Raw genomic sequence first — 13,226 nt, 5'->3', positions numbered from 1 at the left:
TAGGTCTTCAGCAGCCCGATTTCTCGTTTGCCTTCTTGCTGGGACATTACTACCTTCCATGAGCACTCCTTGATTAACTTACATTCCGTTTATCGAACAACTGCTTCCACTTGTTAGCCTCTTTGCGTTCGTGTATGATTAGATACAAAGCTATTGATATTCGTTTGGTTTTTGCGCGAGAAAAATAGAGAGGGAAATATTTTTGGGAAAATATACACAGATTTTTTGCTGTTTTCAAATCCTAATGGTGCAATTTATGGAGGGGGCCTACCCTCCAATGTGAACCATATCCGACACCAGATGAACTAACTAACTAACTAGAAAGCAGCGATGAAGCTTCGTGCATTGAAGCAACATCGCTCTGTATGTAATGGGAATCTACAGCTTAGTAGTACCCAACAAACATTTTTGTTGGTTAGTAGCTTATTCAACCGTTGTATAGCTAATTCCCGGGTTACTGGTGCTTGATGTGCTGTTATATGACAAAAATGTTTGTTGGGTAGCGTTCGCTATCAAACTCATGTTAAGTTATGGATCCAGTCATCTACCACCAAATATCAACAGAGGTCTACCACAGCAGCAAACCAGACTCTTCCAGAAGGAGAAGCGTCACCAGCTGTACCGCTTTCATGACACACGGAAATTCTATCAGAGACTCAACGAATCTCGCAAAGGTCGCGGGCCGCAAAGTGCTTGTCTCTGCACATGGATGGAGATGCAGGTATTTTGACCAACTTCCGTGTGACGATTGATAGGTGGGAGCAGCACTACGATGGACGCTTGAATGGCGGGCAGACGAACTTGGAGGGATAGTGAAGGAAGTGACTTCATTGGTGCAGCAAGCAACGAAGATGTGCCACCCCCATCGATGAGGGAAGTTAAAGAAGCCATCCAGCGGCTGAAGAACATCGAAGCAGCAGCGAAGAATGGCATTGGAGCGGAACTGATTAAAATGGGCTCGGACAAGTCGGTTAGCTGTTTGCATCAATTGATTATCAAGATTTGGGATACGGAACAACTACTGGAAAAGTGAAGAAAGACGGGGTTTTTCGCACTATCTACAAAAAGTTGAAAAGCTGGATTGTGACAGCTAATGTGCGATCACTATCCTGAATACCGCCTACAAAGTGCTTTCCAAAGTCAACTTCTATCGATTGTCGCAAATAGCCAATAACTTCGTGAGAAGTTATCAGGCTTCATTGAGGGTCGGTTTACAACGGACCAAATCTTCACCCTGCGGCAGATCCTCCAGAAGTGCCGCGAATTCCGAGTCCTCAAGCATCACCTGTTCATTGATTTCAAAGCCTCATATGATAGTGTAAACCGACAAGAGCTGTGGAACATTCTGAACAAAAATGTTTTTCCGACTAAGCTTACTAGACTTATCATGGCTACGATGGATAGAATCCATGGATGACCTTTCCTGTCAGCTATTTAGCATTGCGCTTTAAGGTTTTATAAGATGAGCGGCGATCGAAATGTGGTGAGCGATTTTCAATAAATCCGATCAATCCATCTGCTTTGCCGACCGCCTGTGCAATCGACAAAACATGCGATGCAGTGGAAGTTCAGTACACCAGACTAAAATGCGAAGCAATGAAGATTGTGTTGATGTTAAATACATCTAAAATGAAATATATGCTGGCGGATGGGCCGTGCACGACAAGACTCGCTTAACCCATTTCCTCCCAGCGTTGCGAAAACGCAACGCACTTTCATTCGTTTCTAGAGAAGGCCCGGTTGAAGATATCAACTTGGACCCTGAGAAACAAAGAAAGATTGGAAAAAAATCTAATCGACCTGTTTTTGCTCAAAGGCCAGATGTTACATGTAACATAATTACAGCTGTGACAAAACAACAGGTTTTGCTATTTTTCAGGCAGTTAAGGAAAAATGCTCATAAAACTCGAATTTTACCTCTATTAACGCCTGACCTATCAATCAGTGTTAGTAAGAATCGGCTGCTTGCCAAAAAAAACTTTGGTCCATAATTTTGATTATTTTTGTAATTTTAAGATAGGTTTGAAGCTTTGCGTTGCGAAAACGCAACGCTAGGAAGTAACGATATTCAAAATTTGCAACGGGAACGTTTGTTTTCGTTCGTTCACTGCGGTGTTTCATTTGATGTCGTTGCTTTTTAGTAAACAAATGAATGTAAATCTTATCTTTCGCTTATTTAAAATATCCCGGAAACATTATAAAAGTTTACATAACATAGAATTCGTAACTTCAAACACTGATGGCAGATGGAGAAGCCGTTGTGATAAGAGCGTAATAAAATTGTTAAAGTACCTTTGCCTCCGGAATATCTGGAATAATTGAGTGATGGCAACGACAGTTTCATGGACCCAAATTTATTGTTACAACCTTTCCGGAACGTGTTGGTAGGCATTTAATCATCTGCGACGACATGCATTTAGCATTCAAACTGCATACTATGCGTCTAGTGCCAAGATGGTCTCCAACCCAAATGTTTCGATATCTATCATAAAACATAACATGTAATACTCTAAGTAGTTCATTTAATCTTTATTATTACTCAAAATCACAAAAAAAATCCCAAATTTGATTTAACGGTAAAAAAGTATGAAGCATTTATATGCATAATAATGAAGGTATGCAAAAACGGTATACCCTTAATGCCCAGCGTTGCGTTTTCGTAACGTAGCGTTGCGGGACACAGGGTCAAAATTAAAAATACATGTCAGCGGCTTTTTCTTAGTTGACCTAAAAGAGAATTTTCCTGAAAGTTTCAACTTTCTATCCCTGCTGGGAAAAGTGTGGGGCTTAATGGGTTAAAAAGTACTATGCCTTTGTGCGATATATTTATTCGCTCATTTCAACAAGCTAGATTCCCTCGTGACTGGAGGCATGACACTGGTTTTCAGAGGTTTTTTTGTTAGATTATAGTCACTTTAACCAGCTTGGGTCATTCGTGACTTCTGCGGGGTAGGGATTTGAACCCGGGTCCTCGGCGTGAATACTAACCACTACGTCGGGACTGACCCCCTGGTTTTCAGACGTCCCCAGCTACAATGTGAGTTTCATTGTACTCTTATGGTGATCTTGAAGACCAATTTTCGTCCTAAATGCCATCATAAGAGCGTAATAAACCCCAAACTGTTACTTGGGATGGTAACCGCCATAACGCCGTCAATTATCGAAGAAATACAAGGCATCCGTTTCAAAATTGTTTGCTGCAAAAAATTATGTATACACGAATCAACACGGTTTTATGCCCGAACAGTCTGTCACTACAAATTTATTAAATTTTACGACGAAGATAACACATAGTATGAAGAAAAAGGGCAAGTGGATGTAATTTATACAGACTTGAAGGCGGCTTTTGACGAAACAGACCACAAAATACGGCTACACAAACTATCCCGTCTTGTTACTTCTGCACTACTGACAGCTTGGTTAGAATCCTACCTTACGATGCGTGAACAAAGGGTAAAGATTGATGGTTACGTACCGCAACCTTTTTCGAACAGTTCCGGAGTTCCACAAGGCGGCAAACTTGAGCTATTGTCCTTCATTTTATTTGTCAATGAAGCTGCTTTCATTTTGGACGATAGCTTCAAACTCGTTTATGCAGACGTTTTAAAGTTGTACGTTACAATGCGCACGCTAGTGGCTTGTGGGCGTCTGCGCGACAATTGGGGTTTGTTGCCAAGGTAGCGAAGGACTTTTCGGACCTGTATTGCTGAAAGTCTTTGTATTGTGCACTCGTTGGTCCTATTTTGGGAAATGCGTTTGTCGTATGGCATCCTTACCAAGTCACGTGGTACCTTAGGATTGAACGAGTTCAGAAACGGTTTCCTGATAATTTACCGCCGGCAGGCCTTTGGGCCTCTGGAACGAAGACGGAAAATACAGCAAGGACTGTTTATAGCAAAGTTACTTAATAGCGAAATTGAATCCCCCGAACTACTTTGAATTTCATCTTATTCATTTTTGACCCCATATTGCATCATGCTTCAACTAGTATTAGCACTTATTCGCAGTGATTGTGTTGCCGGGTCGGTCAAAGTTATTTTTCGCCATCTCTCACCTTATTGTACCTACTGCAAGTCGATAATGAAATAAATAGTCGAATAAAACACAATCGAAGATCCGGTATCAGTGAAATGTATGAAACACGAAGAGTGTGAACATTGCTGCGTCACGTCTGTTATAATATACGCAGAAAGAGCGTCATGTAGGCAACTCGGACATTTGGACATTTCAGAGCGAGCAACTCCATATTCATATTGGTCAATCGGGTTGGATTGGATATATATTACTGAAACTTGTTATAAAATGATAGGGTTTCTTTACATTGTTATAAAATAAAACCACTGGTAGAAAAAATGCTCAAGAAAATTTTATTCAGTTTTCAACAATGCTAATACCTCAACTTTTCTGCAATTTCGTATCGTACAAATCCGTTCGTCTCTGACCATAAATCGGAATCTGTTCACGCACTTCGTCCACTGTTTTCAGTTCGACATCTGCCAGAACCATTTCCTCACCTTCGGCGGCTGAAGCTACAACCTTTGCCCACGGATCGACTACCATCGAGTGGCCCCATGCCACATATCCAGCCGATGCATCCCTGGCCGGAGAAATCGTCGCTACATATGACTGGGTGTCGGTTGCTCTAGCTCGGGCCAGAAGCTCCCAGTGCAGGGGTCCAGTTTTCATGTTGAAAGCACCGGGATAAAACAACATGTCACATCCCTGCTTCCGATACAATCTCGCTAGCTCATCGAATCGAATATCGTAACAAATTCCGATACCAATTTTCGCCCCATCCACGGAAACGACGGCCAGCTGATCTCCGCCAGTAAGAACATCAGATTCTCGAAATTTAATTCCTCCGGGTATGTTAATATCGAACAGGTGTATCTTTCGGTACTTCGCCATCAGCTCACCCTCGGGGGACCACACCGTGCAGGTGTTGTAAACCTTATCATCCGAGCCAACTTTCTCGGGAATCGTTCCACCTATCAGATAGATACCTAGTTCTTTTGCCACCGCAGATAAACTACGACAGGTGTCCCCACCGGGAATCTCTTCTGCGTACTGGCCGAAGTACTGGGTTCCATAGGGTGAATTGAAGCACTCCGGCAAAGCAACCAACCGAGCCCCATTATCCCGAGCGGCAGTACGAATCTTGGCTAGTGCGTTCGCTACGTTTTCCGCCTTGTTGAGTCCAACCTTCAGCTGGAGAAGAGCTACTCGGAAGCCGGCTGAAATGGAGCATGATGGAATTGATAAATATCCTGTGTTCTAAGTTGAGTACATATTCCGTCTAATCTGGTCTTAAATTGCAGTTGTAAAAAGCAAATCTACAACAATTACTACATATTAATAGACAAATTCAACAAGATCTTATCTGACTCAGTCCATCTTATGCATGAATTATGCATTATAGTTGACTTCTAAAATTGATTTCAAATGATTCCATCATTCTTTGTTTCCAAAATTAGATATGAAACATTGAAAAGCGCTATCCATAAGTATTTACTGACATCGTTTAATGTAAAATGAGTCGTCATTGATTTTGTGAACTTCACAAGCAATTTTGACGTAGGACTACGTCTTACGGCAAGGTTTGGGATAGGGTGTCAGTCTAACAAATCGAAAAATGCGAGCATCACGAAAAAATGATTTTGAAGAAAAGTTTTTGAGCGCTAATAACTGAGTGGTTTTTGCACCAATCGATCGGAAAATATTCTATGCAAAAAAAACTATTGATTTTTAGGTGCGCACTCGGAAATACCCACGTGCTTTCTAAAGAAGTAAAGAGCCCCAAGTTCGACATCGTAGCGCTGGAGGAGGTATGCTGGAAAGGAACGATGGTACGTACGTATAGAGATGGTCATACCATCTACCAAAGCTGCGGCAACACATACGAGCTGGGCACAGCTTTTATAGTAATGGGCGAAATGCAAAAGCGGGTGATCGGGTGGTGGCCGATCAACCCACGAATGTGCAGATTAAGAATCAAGGGCCGATTCTTCGACATAAGCATAATTAACGTGCACAGCCCTCACATCGGAAGTACCGATGATGACAAAAACGAATTCTACGCGCAGTTGGAGCGTGAATACGACCGCTGCCCAAGACATGATGTCAAAATTATCATCGGGGACTGTAATGCTCAGGTTGGTCAGGAGGAGGAATTCAAACCGGTGATTGGACGGTTTAGCGCTTACCCGCAAACGAACGAAAACGGCCTAAGATTTGTCGACTTCGCCGCCTCCAAGAACATGGCCATAGGTGATACCTTCTTCCAGCATAACCCCCAACCAGACAGAATCACAAATCGATCACGTTCTGATAGATGGACGGCACTTTTCAGACATTATCGACGTCAGAATCTATCCGGGCGCTTACATTGATTCGGATCATTACTTAGTGATGGTAAGGATACGTCAAAAACTATCTGTTGTGAACAACATACGATACCGGCGCCCGCCACGGTATAATCTAACGCGATTGAAGCAACCGGAGCTCGCCGAAAACTACGCGTTATCTCTCGAAACCGCGCTGCCGGAAGAGGGTGAGCTGGATAAAGCCCCTCTTGAGGACTGTTGGGATGCCGTGAAAACAGCCATTAACAGGGTAGCGGAGGTAACATCCTAGGCCGTGTGGCACCGAATCGACGTAATGAATGGTTTGACGAGGAATGCCAGCATATATTGACTGAGAAGGACGTAGCGCGGGTACAAATGCTGCGTAGAGCCACCCGTCAGAATGTGGAGCGATACAAACTGAAGCGGAGGCAGCAAACCCGACTCTTCAAGGAAAAGAAGCGCCACCAAGAGGAGAAGGAGTGCGAAGAACTTGAACAGCTGTACCGCTTTCACGACACACGGAAGTTCTATCAGAGACTCAACGGATCTCGCAAAGGCTTCGTGCCGCGGGCCGAAATGTGCAGAGATAAAGATGGAGGTATCTTGACTGACGACCGTGCGGTGATCGAAAGGTGGAAGCAGCACTACGATTAACACTTGAATGGCGTACAGGCGGAAGACCGCGATAGTGGAGGAAGTGACCACATTGGTGCAGCAAGCAACGAAGATGGGCCACCCCCATCGATAAGGGAAGTTAAAGAAGCCATCCAGCGGCTGAAGAACAACAAAGCAGCGGCTGAAGAACAAGGATGGTACTGGAGCGGAACTTATTAAAATGGGATTTGGGATACGGAACGACTACCGGAAGAGTGAAAAGATCTACAAGAAAGGTGATAAGCTGGATTGTGAGAACTACTGAGCAATCACTATCCTGAATGCCGCCTACAAAGTGCTGTCCTAAGTCATCTTTCATAGACTATCGCCAATAGCCAATAAATGTATGGGAAGTTACCAGGCCGGCTTCATGGAGGGTCGGTCTACAACGGACCAAATCTTGACCTCCAGCAGTACCACGAATTCCGAATCCCCACGCATCACCTGTTCATCGATTTCAAAGCCGAATATGATAGCGTAATCCGACAAAAGCTATGGAAAATTTTGAACGAAAACGGCTTTCCGGGCAAGCTTACTAAACTACGATGGATGGAATCCAGTGCTGTGTGAGAATCTCGGGTAGATTGTCGGACCCATTTGAATCTCGCAGGTGACTTCGATAAGGAGATGATCTTTCCTGCCTGCAATTCAACATTGCGCTCGGTGTTATAAGACGAACGGCGATCGAAATGCGGGGCACGATTTTCAATAAATCCAGTCAATTTATCTGCTTTTCTGACGACGTGGATGCTGTTGGCAGAACATTTGAGGCGGTGGAAGATTAGTACCCCAGACTAAAACGCGAAGCAGAGATTGGATTGAAGATAAATACGATAAAAACGAAGTAAATGCTGGCGGGCGAGACCGAGCGCAACAGGGCTCGCTTAGCCAGTACCGTAGTAATCGACGGGGATGCGTTTGAGGTAGTCGACGAGTTCGTCTACCTTGGCTCACTGGCAACAGAGGACAACAATACCAACCGTGAGATTAAAAGACGTATTATTAGCGGAAATCGGGCCTACTACGGACTCCACAAACACTTGCGGTCGAACAATCTGAGCCCCCGTACAAAGTGCACACTGTACAAAACGCTAATTAGACCGGTTGTCCTCTACGGGCACGAAACGTGGACACTGCTAGAAGAGGACCTACGAGCACTCGGAGTTTTCGAACGGCGGGTGCAAAGAACCATCTTTGGCGGAGTGCAAGAGAACGGTGTATGGAGGCGAAGAACCACGAGCTCGCGCGTCTCTATGGCGAACCAAGTATTCAGAAAGTGGTTAAAGCTGGACACGTTGCTGGGCAGGACATGTTGCTAGAATGCCAGATAACTATCCTGCAAAAATGGTTTTCGCATCAAATCCGGTAGGAATAAGACGATGTTGGGCACAGCGAGCAAGGTGGAAAGACTAGTTGGAGCGAGATCTGGCGAGCACTGGGTGCCCGCGGAACTGGAAACCAGCTGCCATGGACCGAAATAGATGGAGAAATTACACTGCACCGGCCTTGTCGTAAGACCAATTAAGTAAGTAAGTGCAACAAAGTGTTGGATAAAGGGCACGAAAATATGATAAACTTGGAAGGAACACTGATTCAGGAAAACGGGGGCGCCAAATTGGGTTTCCGCCAAGGGCGCGCCAAAGTCATGCTACGGCTCTGATTACATGTAAAGATACATGCTAATATCGCTGCAGACTTACGTAGTCCTACGTCAACCATGCGGTCGCGGCTTGTACACAACCTCTGATGTTTTTGTTTGAAATAAAAATTCTGTTAATTAAAATATATTCCTTGTGTTCAGATTGGCAAGAAGAATGCAGTGAAAGCATTTTTAAAAAGAGAGCCCATATTTTTGGCCTAAAAAACTACTTCCGAACTAAGCTTTCTGACGGAAAGTTAATGACGACTTATTGCTCTTTACATAAATATTATCTTAATGTTAGTCTGAAACCAAATTAGCCCAACAAAAGTAAATGTCTTAATATTCTGTCACTTACCTCGAACCATTTTATCCATTATTTAATGAAACGAACACAGCAAATTCCGCATCAAGACATGAATTGTCCAAACTAAACTGAACTGATAAGGAAACCGCACAGCTGTTTTGATCACAGCGTTTTGTTTGTTTGTATTCCGTGTCCAGATTACTCGCATCAATGGCAGGGTTGCCAATTTTTTTTTTTTCAATTAGGCCATTACAAATATTTTATAAAGTTTTTGTCCTTACGGTGTTGGGCGACTGAAGGGGGGGGCGAAAAAAAAAACAAAGAGATTTTTCTAAGCGAGCAAAAAAAATATTGATTTTAGGCATTTTTATTCAAAGTTTAAACGTGAAAACCAAATCTACTGTTGCTTTTAAAATATACGTTATTATTTTCCATGCAAAAATCTGCGAAAAAAGAGAATTTTTTGGCCGATTTTCGGAAATTTCGTTGTTCGAATTTCCATTTTTGTTTCGTCCTGGAAGCATTAACTCAACTCGTACACTCATTTTTCGAGTTTTTCAGGCTGTAGAATCCACAGACAATTGATTTTGTAAAAAAAAAATTAACTCATACCCTACAAATTATTTTTTTGCCCCCCGATTTTTCAAGCCAATTTCCAAGGGGGGTGACAAAAACTTTTGAAATTATTTGCAATGGTCTTATTTATATACGTTGGTTTTTTAGTGGTAATATGGCTCGAGGGATCGAAGCCCAACCAGAAAAAAATCGATTGTACACAACTTACCACAACATTTGAGTCGTTTCGAATTGTAGTGGTCTATTGAACATTTTTATCGAAAACGAGATTTGTGTATAAATCGTATTCTTTTGCATAGATGTACTCTGCAAACAATAAACATTTAAAAAAAGTAGGTTTCCAACCGGCTTTGTTTCATGTTGAATTTTAGGTAAGGAACAGAATGACCATTCTGTTCCGCATTATAGTGGGTCTGTACGTGAGACTTGTTAACAGTCGATATTCGACCATTTTTGATTTTAATTGTTTGACTTCTACTCGTTGAAACCTTTCATCTGATTCTGATTTCATCTGACCCATTTTATAGAGGTTTTAATCATTTGTTGAAATGTTCAAATCCCATGGATATAGACCACTATGTTGCGGAACGTTTTGAGGATTGTAGATAAATTATTATATATGAAATCATATTCTCATGTTGAATCACTTTATTCCATGCACATTAGAACACTTGGTTTGGGGAAAATAATTGAATAAACAATTCTTATAGGGTTTTTTAGACAACTGCGTTTCCTGTAAAATTTACTGAATGGTAAATCCACTATAATTCGGAATGAATCTGTATTACTTTAAACAAATCTGCATATATGGCATCACTGCGAAAGTTGAACACAAACATTTTTGCCGGTTGATACGAAGCATGCGCAGTAAGACAGATGGTAAAGCTTTAACACGAACAGCTCACGAGCTTTTTTTGTGTTGAAGCTTGTATGAGGTATAAAGCGCTCATTGCGTGATTGCAAGCAAGTAAATATAAAACAAAGCGTTACTTGATGTTATATCTTATATCCTTGAAAGTAAAAATCTTCCCGTTAAAAAATAGCTATATTTATTACTACAACAAACGGTTTTTAAAATTTTAGTTTTTAATTAGGGTAATTAGTTTATTGAGAATTTATGATTGGAACTCGTTTGAAAATAAATATGAGCACAAGAAGGTCAATGTCTAGGTCAAGAAACTGTTTAATGTCATAAAAAGAATAGTTTTTAGAACAGTAACATTGTACGTATATCAATATTACTATTTTAATATGCCTATAGATAGATTTCTCACCAAATCATCTGCAGGTTTGGGAGGATCTAATGTACGTTTGGGGACGAGAAGACTGCCTCTGCAGCCAGAATATAATCAAACTTACAAAAATATGATCTAAGAGTGACTTTTAAGACAAACATTTAATTTTTATTTAAAATATTTTAAATTCCCATTGATCTCAAATAGGTTTAAACAGGCTATTTGATTAGTTTTGTTTGAGACGAATAATTCAGTAGCTAATATTTTATTTATCCATAACCAAATGCACAGGGTACAAAGCTAGTGGTATAAAGAAAATTAAAGAAAATAAATTTAGCGATTATACGGTAGTCTCTATAATATTGTTGTATAAAATAATGAAAATCTTTATTAGATGCCAATACCGGTGTGTGTGACAAAACGTAACTCACTCATCGAGTCACGCTCCTGTGGGTAATGTTTATGATGCCGATGAACCGCATCAATCAATCAAAGCCGATCCTATCAGCATCCCGATCGCCCGCCATCAGAGTGTTACACGTCCAAATAGACGCTGCGCGTCTTTTCAACCCCACAAACTATCGTTGTAAACAAACTCGGTCCATAGCAATCGCAATCCATCGAGAGAGTGATTTCGGAACAATATTCGCGGCGGTCGGTCGTTATCAATCGAAGAATCACCTTCCGAACGAATGTGTCGATCAGGCACGGTTCGCCTCTAGAGAGGTCAGTAGTACAAACACTATAGGAACGAGCAGCGTACGATCGACGCATTTCACTGCTCAGTAGAACTTGAACAACCACTGAACCGAAAGGATGGTCCTTAGAATTGCGCTGATTCAGTTAAAAATCGACAGATCGAAGGAGAAAACGTTGAAGAATGCCGTGGACCTTATAAGGATTGCTAAGAAAGAAAAAGACGCCACCGTAGTGGTACTACCGGAGAGTTTCAATTGTCCATACAGTGAAAAGAACTTCCAAGCGGCCGCCGAGGAAATTCCGCTTGGACCGACCAGTCAAGCCCTGAGCAAGGCAGCACGCGATTTTGGCGTTTACATTGTCGGTGGGTCGATCATTGAAACTTGCTGTGGAAAGCTTTACAATACGTGCACAGTTTGGAAACCGGATGGGGAGCTGCTAGCTAGGCACCGGAAGGTTAGTATTTTTTGAAGGATGTCACATAATATTGTTCACGTTTAAATCGCTGAACAGGTACACCTGCGTGATGTCAACGTTCCGGGAAAGTTGGTCGTAAACGAATCGCAAGTGTTCACCCAAGGAGACTGCTATACAACGTTCTTCGTCGGGGAAACCAAGATTGGTTTGGGAGTGTGCTGGGATATGCGTTTCCCGGAGTTCGCCGCAGTGTATCGTCAGATGGGTTGCGATTTGCTGATATATCCTACCGTTTCTGATGAATTCACTGGCGAGCTGCACTGGGAGTTGCTTGCTCGCGCCCGTGCCGTAGACAATCAGATGTTCGTGGCATTCTGTTCACCGGCCAGAGATTCGCACGCCGAACTGGTTTGCCATGGACACTCGCTGGTCGTTGACCCGTGGGGACGGGTCCTGCAGAAAGGAACCGAATTTCAGGAAATTATTGTGACCGATTTAATGCTCGAAAGTTTGCCGGAAGCGCGCGAACAGATACCCGTGCTGAAGCAGAAACGGGACGATCTGTACGAACTCGTGAGGAAGAAGTGATTGTCCGATTGCATCGCGTGCTATCTTAATGACAACTGAGAGTGAAAGTCCTAGGACTAGGTCTACGATTAATGTGATAATAAAGACTTTTTTATGTGCAATTAATTGTGGCTTGGTTTGATAATGTGTTAAGTCCAGTGTGCTTCCTTGTTTACGCTGATGCACGTAGTTTTCCACTGCTGACTCACGAGTCACTCGGTGAAAGCGTGCGGTGCAGAGTTTTCAGCGTTATCAATCACGCCAACAGTTCAACAATTTGTATTACATTGTGTGATTACAGAAAGTTCTGCTGTCTGGAAAGAACAAAGCGTTCCGTTGTCGATTGGCATGCGCAATTTTTTCCAGTGATTTTTTCCATTTTTTTTGTGACGATATAAATAACCACTTCACACTATTATTCAATTTTTCTTTGCATGATATTGATGTTATTTTATAACCATTTTGAATTAGAGCCTTTCACAATGTATTAAACATAAGTCTAACCCATAGCGTTTTACAATTTCTTAACGACTTGGTTCATTTTAGGAATTCTAGGATGTTTTGCATGGAAAGGATCCACTAATATGTCATCATTTTGCCCGCATAACAGATCCTCACTCTTCGGACCCTTTAAAGATACAGCAATACAATCTAATAAACGCTCTAGGTTCATTATATGAGAGGGTCCATTTTTGGTTAACCTACCTTATTACGAGGCATTCATTTTAAGGAGGCCCCTACTTTGGAAGTTCGTAACATAATGGATTTTCGAATTTTTGGATACTGGA

General features: G+C 42.1%; 2 protein-coding genes across 2 annotated transcripts; one reads left to right on the top strand and one right to left on the bottom strand.

Annotated features, from left to right (window-relative positions):
- Positions 1-4,359: 4,359 nt before the first annotated feature.
- Positions 4,360-9,108, bottom strand: LOC128745172 (omega-amidase NIT2). The gene is made up of 2 exons (XM_053842185.1): positions 8,996-9,108; positions 4,360-5,234 (listed from the first exon to the last, which is right to left on the bottom strand). Exons 1-2 carry the CDS (start codon positions 9,012-9,014, stop codon positions 4,396-4,398), a joined length of 858 nt encoding a protein of 285 aa, XP_053698160.1. The 5' UTR covers positions 9,015-9,108; the 3' UTR covers positions 4,360-4,395.
- Positions 9,109-11,467: 2,359 nt separating this feature from the next.
- LOC128745292 (omega-amidase NIT2-like) lies at positions 11,468-12,555 on the top strand. Its single transcript, XM_053842325.1, has 2 exons — positions 11,468-11,910; positions 11,968-12,555. Exons 1-2 carry the CDS (start codon positions 11,572-11,574, stop codon positions 12,457-12,459), a joined length of 831 nt encoding a protein of 276 aa, XP_053698300.1. The 5' UTR covers positions 11,468-11,571; the 3' UTR covers positions 12,460-12,555.
- Positions 12,556-13,226: the final 671 nt, after the last annotated feature.

Source organism: Sabethes cyaneus, chromosome 1 (genome assembly GCF_943734655.1).
Source record: "Sabethes cyaneus chromosome 1, idSabCyanKW18_F2, whole genome shotgun sequence".
Classification (NCBI taxonomy): Eukaryota; Metazoa; Arthropoda; class Insecta; order Diptera; family Culicidae; genus Sabethes; species Sabethes cyaneus.
This window is presented reverse-complemented; position numbering and strand designations above follow the sequence as displayed.

Excerpts from the sequence above, each read along its gene's own strand:
- LOC128745292 (XM_053842325.1), top strand. The coding sequence starts at position 11,572 with ATGGTCCTTAGAATTGCGCTGATTCAGTTAAAAATCGACAGATCGAAG. Across the intron at positions 11,911-11,967 it reads TGCTAGCTAGGCACCGGAAG|GTACACCTGCGTGATGTCAA; the intron begins GTTAGTATTTTT and ends ATCGCTGAACAG.